The 16186-nt window shown below is 35.6% G+C and overlaps 1 protein-coding gene across 1 annotated transcript in view; it reads right to left on the bottom strand.

The window, feature by feature from the left end:
• CFAP47 (cilia and flagella associated protein 47) overlaps window positions 1–16186 on the bottom strand; it is a 421952-nt gene that overhangs the window by 120707 nt on the left and 285059 nt on the right. The window contains exon 49 of the mRNA XM_072956043.1: window positions 8066–8177. Coding sequence (XP_072812144.1) covers window positions 8066–8177 — 112 coding nt within the window. The remainder of the gene's footprint in view (window positions 1–8065; window positions 8178–16186) is intronic.

The raw sequence follows: 16186 nt of genomic DNA, 5'->3' as shown, positions 1-16186 counted from the left end.
GAACATCTACAGCCTGCCTTGCACTCCCAGGGAGAACTATGTCTTTAATACATAATCAACAATCACAAATGAGGGTTGTGCCAATTAACTGTGGGCCCCACGGCAAACATTGGAATTGTGGGAGTGTCTCCTTCAGCTTGACAGAGTATATGCAACTTTCAAATTAAATCTTCCTTGTTCTCATATTTTATTGTACTCCTATTATTGCTCTAATAAGCAATTTTTAAAATATTTTAGAAATAATTTTATTTGGAAACATATTTCTTCTTCCATTTGATACTGACTGGATACCTGCTGCTGGGTGCCAGGTGCTGGCCTGGAGGCCAGGGCTAGCCTGGCACTCAAAGGACAGACCATCCCGTGCAAAGGCAGAAAATGCAGGATATACCATCACACATTGATCTACTAACACACACGTAGACCTTGAGACTATAGTTAATGTTGATTGTGATTTTGGGGTCAGCGCAGCAAGAATAAGTCTAGTGTTCACAAGCCTCCAGGGGTAATACCATGCAGGTGGCTAGAGCTTTCACGAAACATCAGAGCAGAGGCTGCCTGGGAAAGAAGAAATGGTGAAAGCAAACAGGAGAGCCAAGGGGACCATGAGAGGATCCAAACAAACCCAATTCATTCTCTCTGCAGTGCCTCAAGGCCCTGCTTTTGCCAACCATTTCTTTCACCTAAAAGAGCATGAAAATGCTTTATTACATTTAGAGCAGTCAACACTTGTTTGGAAAGGCCAGTGGCATTTAATCTGTTTTTATGCTTCTATAACTATGCACAGTCCACGACCCTGGTGGGAACAAGCCAGCAAGATCCAAAATCAGTTTCAGCCAAGCTTTCGATAGCACCCTCCCTGGTATTTTCAATGAGACAAAGTAGGAGAGAGTGGGGACAAAAAAAGCACTAAATCCTCTCATACATCCATAACATGTTAGGGAATTTTCAAAAATGGGAGTTAGTATATTAAGTAAGAGTCATAAACATTAATTGAGTACCTAGTAGACAAACACTTTCCACATACACATATGGGCACATTTTTATGCCCATAACTACCCTGAAAGGTTAGCTATTATCTATATTTTACATCTAAGAAAACTGACATTCAGTGAGGTTAAGTATATTATCAAGGTCACATTACCAGGGAATGATATAATTGGAGGCTAAAGTCATACGTGACTTACGAACAAGTTCCTTTGCAACACAACAGTAATATAAGAAACAGCAAAGTAAAAGATGTGCAGTTTTGCCACTGCAACATAGTGGTTAGGATAAATACACTGCCTAAACTTTAAATAAAAAATGCAAATTTAAATAGCACTACTTTTGCTCAGCAGCACAGTCTGAAAATCCAGGTAACAAACAGGCTTCTCATCACATACAATATTAGAAATCAAATTCTGAACTGAATTTGTATTTCAAAGATGGCAACTGGGAGTACATATCTTTCTGGATAGGGCATTAAATCAGAGAGTAGCGGGATGCCAAATATAAAAACTGTTTCTATCTTGTTTAAACATAGGTCTAACATAAGAACTTTATTATGCACACATTAAGCATTTGTTTTGACATTAAACAGAAGTTTATCAAGAAGAAATTTTAAAAAGTCTTCAGCAAAGCTAACTAAAGGTTTGTTTGCAGTTGTTTTCAAAAGGCTTTCTTGTGCCAGTGTCATAATAGATCTCATTCCAGCATAAGATCTTCCGAATTGCAAATCTACAGAAATGAATCTTAGCTATAATTCACAGTTGTGTTGAACTGAATGAATACAAGTGAAAAAGCAAGTAAAGAAGCACTTTCTTTCAGCTGCTATTGGGAAAAATACAAGGTAATTGTGGGCTACGTTGACATGATCACTGTTATCTACTTACTGGAGCTATCAGCTTGTCAAGGGTCCCGGATATAAGAGAAAATTTAAAACCACTTTATCATGAATGTTCAGGGTAGAGACTAAATTTACTAACTTGACTAGAAACCATCTTAAAACGTGGGTTCTCTGTGTTTAGTTTGCTAATGTAGAATAAACAAAATGCCTTAGGGACTGCACTGAACTGTGTCCATACGGCGTTCTGTAACATCTAAATACTTAACACTGTTAAGTAAATATTTTATGAAAATATTCTTTAAAACATTTTCAATGTGTTTTATTTTTTTAAACTGAGGTAACATTAACATATAACATTGTATTAGTTTTAGGTATAAACATATTCTTGTTGTGTAATGTTTAGAGATAATTTTAAGCCACCACGCTATGATAAATATATTAAATGATTTCAGCCTGATTTTTGTTCATACATTTATATGACTCATAATTCAAGTAATAACCCCTGTTATTGCCTTTCTCTGTTGGACTTCTGTCAACTCTGTGGACAAAGAGAAGATATTCAACTACCCAAGTTTCTCTCCCCACCCCTTTCTGGGATCACAAGTAAATGTCATTAACGATAGTAAGAATTTCTAAAGGCTTTTCCCTTGGAGATGAAACTCTGTTGCTCACAAGTAGGAGTTCATAAGGGATAATTATGAAGTCTGAGGTTGAAAAAAATCAACTGCACTAGTTAACAGTAAGATAAAAGCTGTTTAAAAATATTTAGGGGTTGCCATTTTGACAATTTATTGGAAGAGATAGAGAAACTTCTCTCAACTGAAAATTTTAAGTTAAATACACATACAAGCTTAGAAAGCAGAAATCCACACTACTGAGTTCTCACTGGAGATGGTAATTGTTCTGGGACACGGGCTACTCTGTGGTGGCGTGGAGTCTTGCCTTTCAGGGCCATAACTGGGAATCAGAGAACAAAACTGTCAGCTAAGGAGCCCATGCTTGTATGGTTTGGGGCTCAGATTTCACATTATATTTTTGGACTACCAAACCCCAAATTAATTATTTAGTTTCACAGCTCTTCATCTCTCTTCACAGAAAAGGGGCCCTAGAGGTATCCCTACAAGTTTAGACAGTCATCTGCATGTTGTTATTAAAATTTGCTTTTTCAAGTCCTATTGTGACCCTGATATACACAAGCTGAAGTCCACTGAGTTGATTAGTGCATCCTCGTAAGGAACTCAGAAGAGTTATGCTAAAGATAGGTGCTCTATGTATATCATTGAAGAGCAATTGGAGCAAATTATTAGAAAAATATATGTTGTTTATATCAAATTGTACAATCTTAATTCTTACACGCACAAGTTCATTTTCTTAGTGCTATATTGGCAGTGAGTGGCTCTGTGTTGTGAACATGCATGCTTATAGCCAACTCTAAATCATATTGGTGAATCATACTATGTTACTGCAATCAAAATAAGTTTAAGGATTATAGTTACTAAAGTATAGGCTAACCACTAAGACCTAATCATCTTCACCTAAATATTGGTCTTGTGCAAGAAATCAAGCTTCTACCTGAGACAAATGGAAATTTAGTTGCATATTTCACTACTACAAATAAGCGACAGGCCATTACTACATTTCCATGTATTGTTACATATTAATCCTGGAATAATGGACACTGATACTAGCTTTTTGCATTCTAATGACTAGAGAGGTCATTTTCCGGTTGTCAAGGAGAGAATTAAGCCATCATGTTTTAATGTACTTAGTGATTAACACATTTCTGTCTTCACACATGCTGTTTTTGTTTGTGTGGTTTTGTGTATCTATTTTCCTTTAAGGTTCAACATATTTATATCTAGGTTGACTGATACAGTATTTTTCCATTTTTCTTAAATTTACTGACACAAAAAGATAATAATGAAATCAAGATAGAACTGGGCTTTCCCTAACTAGCAAATCTTTCCTGCTAATCACTTCTCTCTCACAGTTAATGCTGTCACCATCCTTAAAGGTGCTCCCCATCAGAAGTACATTTGATTCTCCTTTCTCTCTTATCTCTCCGTATTCAGTCTTCATCAAATGCAGCTGTGGTGGACCCTATGCTGCATCAATCATACTCCTTTTCAGGAATGAAGGGCTTATTTCTGTTGCTACAAGGACTGATGCTGGAAGATGACCACTAGGTCAGCCCCCTTTCAGCATCGCCTGGCATGAAAAAAAAAAAAAAAAGCCTCATCCAAGGTCAAACTTCCTTCCACACATAGCCCACTTTCAATGATTGATCAACACAGCAGCATAAAGGCCCACTATACTTCTAATCTGGGACAATGCCAAAGGGCCATTCTAGCTTCAGAGCTCCCAGTGAGTTGATTAAAAGCCTTCACTGTGCTTGTCTGGAAATCCAACTTCTCCCTTTGGTCAATATACTTTCAGACATTTCCTTTCACAAGTGTTGATCACAATATATTCCCTAATAAATGTCCTGTAGGTTAAGCTCCCATCTCAGAGTTTGATTCCCTGGAAACCCAAGCTGCTAAAATATCATTTTCCACTGTTATTTCTCTTGAACCTTCCCTTCTGTTTTTTCACCCACTATCACTGGCCTAGTTCCGTCTGCCATTAACTCTCATTTAGAATGATAAATCTTAACTTTTTGTTCCACAGCCAAAAAGGCATCCAAATTTAAATTTCCCATAAGCACACTTCAAAAATGGTTGCAGCTCACTGCAGGCTGTCTGATAATTCCAAATCCATGCATTTCTCAAAATTTCCACCTACCAATCAATATGCTATGACACTGACTTTAGTATATGCTACCTGTGACTCAGTGCCCCATGAAACCCCCCCTACAGTTTCCATACACATCAGTGGTTTCCTAAGACTCTCTTCCAGTGGGGATTCACTGCCATGGGGATCTGCCCTAAGAACAAACTTTAGTCACTGATGGATAGGTGTTAGTGGATGACCACCCCAATATCCTTACCCTTCAGTATGACAATTCTCTCAGAAAGTTCCCAGTGATGTTCGCCAGTTCTCAGCAGTAATCTGATACCTAGCTTACTTTTTATTGACTTTCTCCCTTCAGCATCTAACTTCCCCATTCTGTCAGTGTGCTTCCTGTGATCATCTCTCAAATAAACTACTCACAATTAAACTCTTTTCTCTGGGTCTGGTTTTGAGAGAAGAAGCACAAACTAATACTGAGAACTGATCAACCAGAATATTGCTAAAGGCCCCTAAATGATCTGTCTGATATATCTGCCCTCTCTTGCACCTCCTGTTTTATATACTACCTTCAGATATTTCTTTCTAAAACTCAGTTGATTCATGCCCCTCAGAAACCTTCAATGGCTCCCCCTGCCATAAGAAGTAAAACAAAACTTGGTCTAACAAAGTCTGCCTGTATTTCTGTCCATCACTCTGCATTGGCAACCACAAACACACACTCCAGACACATTCCTCTCTCTGTCTTCTATTTACAGAAAGCATCTCTGTGTTTTCAGTAAGGTTGTTTCCTTTGCTGAAATGCCCTCCCCACCATATTGGCTGATAAATCCAGCTCATCCTTCAAGGTTCAGATCAAACCCCTAAGAAGCCTTCTCAGACACCCATTGTTAGGGTTAATATTTCCTACCATGCTTCCTAGTGCCATGTTTAAACTTCTGGTGTATGGGTGTGTATCTTGTATTGAGATGATTTATGGGTATCTATTTCCACCACCAGATATGAACCTAGGAGGCAGGAGCCATATGACATCTTCGTATCCAGCGGTCATATTTGAGATAATTAACAAACCTATATTCCAGCTCTGACCAATCAGAAAGGACAATGGATCAAAGTCCTGAGGCACCTTTACGAGTCATGTGTTAACCGTTTAGTTGCTGCTGAATTGTTGGGAAGTCCGGGGGGGGGGGGCCTAAGGGAGGGGCTGTGGTGGCTAGAGTCAAAATTTACATCATAGTGGCACTCAAACAACTAAGTATAGGAGGAAAAGCATTTGTTAAAATATTTTAACAAACAGTATAACTGGTTGAATGTCAGCTTTGTTTAAAACTACTGTACTTAACAAGGCTTTCCAAATTACAGGTCTTTTGTAAATGACTGTTATATAATTAAGAACAGAATTGAAAATGGGCACAAAGTTTTTTTTTAAGACCACTGATACACACACACACACACACACACACACACACTGACATATTTCTCTAACCAGCACAAATAGGAACATTCTCATATATGTATGAAAAATTTAGTCTAGTTTTCTTTATGTTATATCAGATTAACAACTGTTCAGAAGCAATTACATTTTTATCTCTTAAAATATTATAAAAACCTTCCAACAGTAATATCAATAAAAATGGAATTTGCCTTCTTTACAGGCTTAGCTTGTCCAAGTCGTAACAGCAACATTAATCCAACTATAAGGGACCGCCCTGGGAAGAACAATCATCATCATGTCTTGTAAATATTTTTCAAAATTATGAAGCCTGTAAAATCTCTTGTGTAGCCAGCAATATTGACTAATTCATCTTCACTTAACTGTACCCTAAGTTGCCTTTAACGTCCCCAAATTTCTTCTAAAATCCTTCAAACCAGCATGTTAAAAGAGTCCATATCTGATCAGTGAAAATATGTTTTGAAACTTTATGGTCTCAGAAATTCTGCCAAAATCAACAAAAAATGACTATACAAAGGAAAAACATTAAATCTGATTACTGAGTTCTTACCTCCATTTCTGTAACTTTAAGAGTCTGATTCATGAATCAGGGACTCTGTTTTATTTAAGAGAGTCCCAAACATTCCTAATTCAACAATGTTCCACACTGTGAGTTCCTCTTATGTTCCTTCTCACACACAGCTGACCTCACTGCCTTCCATAGAACAGGAAACTCAGATTTACTATGTTTATCAAAAATAGTAATGGCAATTCTGAATGACCTGCTCCCCTTTATAAAAGACTCATTAAAATTCTACAGCTAAGGAAAATCCATCATTAGGATTGTTATTTGATGATGAAAATAAAAACCAAAACTTGTATTTCTTAAAACCACTTCAAATCTTCAACTTACATTAAAAATGGCAAAAGTATGCTACTTTATTGAAATGCTTGGAATAGGCTCAGTCTAGCTCAAAATCTACTTGTCACGCAGAGAATTATATATGGGCTTCATAAAGCCAAATGCCTGAGAAGTGACGGGAAGCTTTCAGAAGATGCTAACAGCTATGACTATGGTGACATGTGAGGTCAAGCCAAATGGAAGCAGAGAGTAGGGGTAGGTGGGCTGGCTCTTCACTCACAGCATATTCTATCGCAGTGGGAGTAACTGGATCATTGTGGGTGCCATTCTGAAATTTTCCTTTTGCTTGTTAATAGCACCGGCATTCAGCCCACTCTCTTCCTTGGAGCAGCCCTCTATACCTCCTATGCTAGGAACAGACCCTTCCCTAAAACATTCTTTGCTGAGGCAAGCAAGGATGAGAGGCTAGGACTTCCAGAGAGTACAAGATTGCTACTGGCTGCATGCTTTCTACACTTGTAAATTGTATCCACTTACCTACATTTTAATAATTTCCTCAGCAGGATCTAGTTATCATGGGGCATTTAATTCTCCCCCAGAAAGGATAACTTATTCCTCTGCTGAATTACAGTCACTCAACTCTTCCTTGTTACTCTTCTACACTTCTCACTTCCTCTCCCAACAAAAGCTTGTAGGAATACCCCTCACTCCCATTTTCAAGCAAGCAATTCTATTCAGGGACCATTAGGGCAATTTGTATAAATGAATGCTTTATTAAAGAGAAAGGAAGAAAACTTCACACATATCAAAGTCTTTAACCAATTTCTCATGTATCAATTAAGCATATGTACATGTTTTTAGAATACCTAGTCCTATAAACAGATATTGTCATAGGATGCTGTCTGGTTTATAAACTGGTTTATTATTTGAAAGTATTTGTCACAATTTTAAATGTAAAGGTCTTAACTAAATACTTCTGCTTCTAAGAATAGGTCCCCAAAATAAATTCAAATAAATGGACAAAAGAGTAAAGCATTAGACTTGAAATGTATGCTCCAAAGCTCTGATTATTTAGAAAGGTAATGACTGAAATGGAAAACTAACTTTCCCTCTGGTTTATTTATTAGAAAGGGGAAATGTAAATTACATTTTAATTTCTTCTCATCATGCATCTTTCCCAGTATGGTGGCTAATAATATTTTATTAATGATTTTGTTACCTTTGAATATACCACGTTTCCAAGGGCACACATGTAGAATATATGGAGCAGGATTCTCAGGGTCTAGGGTGATGTCTGGCTTTCCCCACACCATTGGAAGATCTGAAGACACCTAGAAAAGAGAATTCAAAAACAGGAATTATATAATGTTAAGATTTACATGAAATCAGTGTAACAAGCTAGAGCATAGAAAAAAATGAAATTTCACTTAAATACTTCCATGAAAACTGTTCACTTTTAAATGAAAAGCAAACCAGGAAAACAATACATACGGGAGAAGAAAAATCTGAGATCTAGGGAAAAAGAGAACAAATGAAATGATTCTCACAAAAAGAACAATGTTTACTTCCTCTTGCTACTTGCAATAAGATCACTGATGCTTAGAGTATCTTTTACAGGCCATGCACTATTTTCTTTATGCAATTTGATGTACAAAAGATGAACCATTTCAATGAATTTCTACATCAACTTTATTATAGCATATAAATGATACTTAAGCAGCATTTGACCACAACTCTGGTTTGTGAAATGCCACTTTCATTTTACTGAGTGCTTCTATCTTGTCACCGCCACTGCCCGGGCAAACACTAATCTACTTTGTCCCACTATAGATTTGCCTATTTTTAACAATTTATAGAAAAGAAATCACACAGTATGTGATCTTTTGTAACTAGCTTTTTCCTCACTTAGCATAATGTTTTCAAGGTTCATCCATGTGGTGGTGTGTATCAGGACATCATTTCTTTGTACTGATGAAGGGTATTAAATTGAATGAAAGCCACATTTTGTATATCCATTGATAAGCTGAGGGAAATTTGGGGTGTTTCCATTTTTGTCTAGTATGAACAATGCTGCTATGAAAACATGTACAAGTTTTTGACTAGACATAGATTTTCATTTCTCTAGACATGTGGACATATATCTACGAGTGGAATTGCTGGGACATGATAAATGGATGTTTAACGTTTTAAATTACTACTTTTCAAAATTCTTTTTGAAAATGGCTGTACCTTTTTTCTTTCCCACCAACATTACATTATTGTTCCTATTTTTCTACATCGTTTCTCAAACTTTTCATTGTCTGTTATTTTGATCATAGCCATCCTAGTGAGTGGTATCTCCTTGTGATTTTGATTTGCACTTCCCTCAGATTAATAATGCTGAGTATCTTTTCATGTGCTTATTGTTCATTTACATATTCTTTCAGGGAACTGTCTCTTCAAATTCTTCACACATTTTATAAAATGTGTTACTTGTCATTTTATTACCAAATTTTAAGAGATGTTTATAAATTCTAGAAACAAGGCCCTTATCAGATACATTGATATTTTCTCTCATTCTGTGGGTTGCTTTCTCTTTTTTTTTCCAGGTATCATTTGAAGCACAAACATTTCAACTTTGAAGTCCAATTTATTTACTGTTTTGGCCCTTGTGCTTTTGATGTCATAGCTTTAAAAGTAACTGCCTAACTCAAGGTCATGAATATTTACTCCTATGTTTTGTTCTATTATTTTTATAGTTTTAGCTGTTAAATTGTAGTCTATGATCCATTTTGAGTTGACTTTTACACGTGGTACAAGCTAGGGGTCCAAATTCATTCTTTTGTATATGACTATAGACTTGTCTTAGCATCATTATTTAAACAGACTATTTTGTCTCATTGAATTCTCTTGGTAACCTTGTCGAAAATTGAATGGCCATTATTAAAAAATGCCTGTTTCTGGACATTCTATTCTATTCCATTCATCTACATGTCCACCTTATGCCAATTTTCTTTAATATGATAGTTCTGTACTTAAGGGTTTGTAGGAAGTTTTAAAATCAGAAAGTGTGAGTCATCCAATTTTTTTCTTATTTCATGAGATTACCTTGGCTCTTCTCTGTCCCTTGCATTTCTATATGAATTCTGAGATTGTTTTATCAAGTTCTGCAAACACATCAGTTGGGATTTTGACATTGTGTTGCACTTGTGTATGTTTGGGTGACGCTGTCATCATAACACTATTATGCTTTCTGATCCATGAGCCTGGGATGTCTATTTATTTAGAATTTCTTTAATCTTCAATAATATTTTGCAGTTTTCAGTGTATAAATCTTTACCTTCTTTCGTCAAACTTGTTCCTAAGCATTTTATTCTTTTTGGTACTATTATAAATGGTCATTAATTTCATTTTGGATTGTTCATCACTAGTGTATAGAGATGATTGAATTTTGTATACTGATCTTATTTCCACAAATCGTCTGAATTAATTTATTAGGTATAATAGTATATTTAGTGGATTTGGTATAGTTTTCTATTTATAAGGTCATGATATTTACAAATAGAAATTGTATGATTTCTTCCTTTTCATTGTGCATGACTTTATTTTCTGTTCTTAACTAACTGCACCAGCTGGTACCCTCTAGTATAATGTTGAACAGAAGTGTCAAGAGTCGAAATCCTTGTCTCATTCCTAACCATAGGGAAAGTCATTCAATGTTTTACTAATAAGTATGATGTTAGCTGTAGAATATTCATGGTGTCTTTTAGGATGTTTCAAGCACACATGGAATACTATCTAGGATAGTCCATGTCTTAGGACATAAAAGAAGCCTCAATAAATTTAAAAGGGCTAGAATCATACACAGTACGTTTCTGACAACAACAGAATTAAATTAGAAATCAAAAATGGAAAGAAATTTGGGAAATCCTTAAATAGGTGGAATTTAAAACAACAGTCTTAAATAACCAAGAAATCTCAAGGGAAATGAGAAAATATCTTGAGCCCATATAGTGAATGATTCTTTTCTTTTACTGTATTTTCAACTCCAGAGGTTTTTTTTTTTATCATTTCTATTTATTTACTGATATTACCTGCTTACTGAAGCTTTTAATTCTTCAAATAAGATTTAGTTTAGTTCACTGAATGTATTTACAAAGGCTTTATTATAAAGTCTCTACCCAGTAATCCAACATGTGGGCTCCTTCAGAGACAACTTCTAAAGATTGCTTACTTTCTTGTGTATGGGTCATACTTTTCTGTTTGTTTCCTTTTTGTGTCATAATTTTTGTTGCTGAAAAATGTAGATTTTTATATAGGATAATGTGGTCATTTTTGAAATCAGATCACTATCTCATCATGGTTTGTTTATGCTGCTCTTGTTTTTGTTGTTTTGTTATTTGTTGATTTAGTGATTTTTCTGGACTAAGTCTATGAATTCCACAATCATTGTCGTGTGTGCCCACTGAATAGATTAGTGGTCAGCAGTGCAAGCATATCTTGTATTACTGTGCTTCGCTTAATTGTATTTATTTTTTACCAGTGGAAGGTGTGTGTCAACTTTGTGTCAAGCAATAGGTGCCATTCTTCCAACAGCATTTGCTCACTTCATATCTCTGTGTCACATTTTGCTAATTCTTGCAATATTTCAAACTTTTTCATTAATATTATATTTGTTATGGTGATCTGTGACCAGTGATCTTTGATGTTACTATTGTAATTGTTTTGTCATTTTTCAGCAATTAATTACTTTAAAAAAATTTTTTTTTTTTTTGGTGGGGAGAGGTAATTAGGTTTATTTAGTTTTGGAGGAGGTACTGGGGATTGAACCCAGGACCTTGTACATGCTAAGCATACGCTCTACCACTTGAGCTATACTCTCCCCCCAATCAAGTATGTTTTAATGAAGGTGTATACATTGTTTTTTTTTTTAAAGACAACATGTTACTGCATACTTCATAAATTACAGTAAAGTATAACCATAACTTTTAGATGTATTGGGAAACCAAAAATTTCACTTTATTGTGACATTCACTTTATTTCGGTGGTCTGGAACCAAACCCAAATATTCCTGAGGTATGCCAGTAACTTGTCACAGGTTTCTTTAAATGCCCGAAACAGTAAATCTTCTACCATTAGTCAAGGAGCATGGCATATGTGCTGTGGCACACCTTCAGCACTCGGGTAGTTTACAACTCTACTTTGGCCTTAATTTCCAGCGATTGTGGTTGCAAGATTGTGGGGCTGAGGAGAGTGGCCAAGTCAAAATGCTACAAATCACCCTGCTCTTACCAAAATTCAGAGGGTTTTTTTTTTTTAAAAATAACTTTATTTGTTTTCTTTGGGGGGGGGGAATAATTAGGTTTACTTATTTATTTAATGGAGGTACTGGGGATTGAATCCAGGACCTTGTGCATGCTAAGCACGCACTCTACCACTGAGCTATACTCTCCCCTCCTCAGAAGTTTTTTTTTCTTTTTTTTTGAGTAAATATTCCTCATGCTGTTTAAGTCTTTAAGCTCAAGCTTTGAAAATTTTCATATTGAGAACTTTTGGGAGTGTTTTTTTTATTGCTTTCAAGGAGGAATACATTTATGAAACCCTTTGCTCTACTATTCTGGAAATCCCAGATCTTCTGCCTCCTATTTTCCTTATTGTGTAACTATTTTATTGGTCACTTTGATAAAATGCCATAGGATTTTACCTGTATCTCAATTATATTCTCTGCTTTTTTATTTTCTCTTTCATATTAAGGAAGTTCCAACCTTCTATTACAAAGTAGTCTTGTAGCAATGAGATTAAATACATGTTAAAGGCTTTTAAAAAAACAATATGAGGCATCATAAAAATGATTAATAGCAGCAATGAAAAATAGGACAAGGGAAAGATATGAAAAGAATATACCAAGTTTGAGTTGTTAGAAGATTGTCAAAGTGGAGGTGTACAGCAAGCAGTTGAAAACGAGGGGCTGAAGCTAACACATCTTGTGTGAAAGTATGAATTTGGCATTTGTAACTAAATGATAGTTTGAAGCCAAGAAACTGCCAACTGGGATGCTATACAGAAGTAAGAAAGCTTTAGAAGATGGAAATTTGAATTAAAAAAATTAGGTTAGAGGAACAAAAGAACCAGATAAGTAACAAACAAGTAACAATGGCAGGGAAATAAGGAATGCAGAATGATACAAAATAAATGGTGAAGAGTGTTAAGAAGGCAGATGGACAGTGCCAAAATCCTACAGTTGTTGAAGGAGTCAAAATAGCTTCCTTGATGCTAAGGCAGCTCAAAGAATATAGTATGACTGATTAGTGTCTTTTCTTCAAATTCTACCTAGCTGACTAACCTGTTTTCCCTTCTGCTACTACTGTTGTTTGATTTGCCTGATTGATTATGTGCTTAGCAACCCCAACCCTGTGACTTATGCTTCACCCTAAATAATTTGCACCTAAAGCCAGAAGCTATGTTCCAGGAAGAATGTCACAGAATGATAACCCTAGGAAAATGATCAGATCTTCCAGAAGGCCCTGGGACACCAAACGAATTAGATCAAGATAGGCAAGGCTGTGGGCAGATGACCCTTGGGTGGACCACCTGAAATTCTTGCGATGCCTGACGAACTCTTGCAAAAGAACAGTGTTGGCTGATATCACTGCTGCACCCCGTCCCGTTTGCCTACATAATCACCAAGCCCCAATCGCAAGATGGGTTCACAGTCTTTAAGGCATTAGTCTGCTGTGACTCCTTTTGCCCAGTAAAGTAATAAAGCTGCTATTTTCTTCACTCCCAAACTTTGCCTCCGAGTTTGAATTTGCTTTTCGGGGTGCAGAGGCCAATTATTTGGTAACATTTTGAGATAGACAACATGGGAAAAGAACTAACTTTTCTTGACCAAAAGTCATGGGTGATCTTCGTGGCAGCAGTGTCAACAACAGTAAAGGAGCCCCAAATGGAAAACCATGAAATAAGAAGTGATCATGTAAATACTGCTTTTTCAAGAAGTTTAGCAATCACAGAAAATAAAGAAGATAATAGTTGAAAGAGTATTGTTAGAGACAGGTTTTCTTTTACAATGGAAAATTTTGAGAATATTTATAGATTAAGAAAAATAATCCAACGAAGAGGAAGGTATTGAAAGTGAGAGAAAGGGGTAGAGGGTGGGGAAGAACATGAATTGGCCCTGAAGGCACAGAAGTCAACTTCATTTTACACATCAAAGAATGAAGATGCAGAATCAGAAGCATCTCAGTGGTCTCAAAGCAAGTACATGATGAAACCTGACATTCTAAAGCAAAGATTCTCAGCCTAGCCTTTCTCCTCAGCAGCATCTCAGTTGCCTCCTGATTGAATTTCCATTGAAATACCAGCACTAAACTAAACATTATGAATGAAAAGAAATGGAAAATTGGTAATGCTCATTAGTATGTGTTGATGAAAAACAATGGTGATTTTCAAATTAAGAGAGGTGATACTTTATTGAGTCATAATGTCTCTAGGAATAAATGTTTTTTAGGTCTTAAATATGTTCCTGTTCTTTACAACTGTTGGTGCTCTTTAAATATAGACATAGGGAAGAACTGGAATAGATGAACAGTATTATTAATACTTTAATGAAATAATATTTAATGAACTGAATACATAATATCTTTAATTACAGAAAGGGCCTCACTGAATATTTACATTCTAAAAGTAAAATAGCCAGATTCTTCAGTTTTATTTGTGCATTAAAATGACAGAAATAAAGACTTTATTATTTCTTGGGAGAATAGTTCTGTTATGAATAGAATTCTACTTCTATATTTATTTAGAAAAATACCGTTAATGTAGCATAATTATTATTCTTAAAGACCTACATTTTAAAAAATGCATTCATTCAAAAAGAATAAAATTTAAAAAGCCTACAGACATCACCCTTTCCCACAACAAAATGAAATAAATAATGTTATGAAGTTAGAGAATTTTTTCTTTAACCTGTTTTCATCCAACTCTTAAGACAGGATTCCTTGCTCATCAGTAAATTCCGGAAAGGGAAAGGGAGTGGTGGAAAAATGATTTTTTCCTTATTTATAGCAAATCCACATAGTCATGATTTTTTCCCCTTCTCTTTCCTTTCCTTTTTCTTCCCTTCTCTCCTTCCTTCCTTCCATGTGAAATGTCACCCATTACATTTGTGTCTGTTCATTAAACAAATCTTCCTTGAAAAGCTATTACATGCCTGATACTATGATTTATGCTAGGTATCAAAATATGTATAGGAGAGGCATGCCCTTTTTTTCACAGTTTATAATCTGGCAGAGAACAATAAATAGATAACAGCAATACGATGTAATGTACATGATAGTGGGACAGGTAAAAAAAAATGCCATGGAAACATATGAAAGGCATCTAATTCAGGTTTATGAGGATCAAGAAGGATTCTTTGCAAAGTGGCATCTAAGACTTAACTTAAAGAATGAGAAGAAGACAGACACAGCGAAGTGGAAGGCAGGGAATTGGATACAGATTTCCAGGAAGTAGCAAAAGGCAATACTATATACAACGGCCTAAGTGTGGCTGGAGCCAGGAGTGGTATGAGATGCAGCTGATCAGATGGATTTCTGAAAGATGTAAAAGCCACTTCAGGGTGCATGGACTCGATCCTGAAGGCAAGATATGACACTGAAGAGTTTTAGCTGGGGATTGACAAGATGAGATTTTCACTCATAGGATTTACTCCCTGTGCAATCCAGTAAGGAAAGAAGAAGAAAATCAACATACACAGTTTTCAAGATTGCCCAAAAAAGCAGAGGGCAAACCCAGAGAATTTCCAAACTTCTGAAGTTCTGTCTAAAACTGAATTCAGGCAGCTGTGATGGATGGGTATTTTAAGTGTCTTTGAGGATTCTATAAATAAATGCAAGAGTGGGGAATAGAAAAATTTATTTTCCAGAATATGAAAATGAATAAATGTATGTATATGCATGACTGGGACACTGTGCTGTACATCAGAAATTGACACACTGTAACTAACTGTACTTCAGTAAAAAATTTATTTTCTGATTTGCTTAAGCAAATCAAGTGAGGAGGGACAAGTACAAAACTTCATAAAAAATAAAGATATAAATAATTTTGCATTTCTTCACATTCCCACTATTAATCACACTGGTAAATGACAGGATACACTTTTGAAATTTCAGACCAACAGGTATCATATTACAATTTTAAAAGCTGTTTAAAAGGTTTTTTTGAAAATATCTTTTATTATCATGTATAATTTCTTCAACTGAAAATAATATGACTCAAATAAGTAGATTTTAATGTGTTTTATGATTATATTCTAATACTTAGATATAAAACTTGTTTGGTGCTAACTCGACTTTATAAT

This window comes from Vicugna pacos, chromosome X (genome assembly GCF_048564905.1).
Source record: "Vicugna pacos chromosome X, VicPac4, whole genome shotgun sequence".
Classification (NCBI taxonomy): domain Eukaryota; kingdom Metazoa; phylum Chordata; class Mammalia; order Artiodactyla; family Camelidae; genus Vicugna; species Vicugna pacos.
This window is presented reverse-complemented; position numbering and strand designations above follow the sequence as displayed.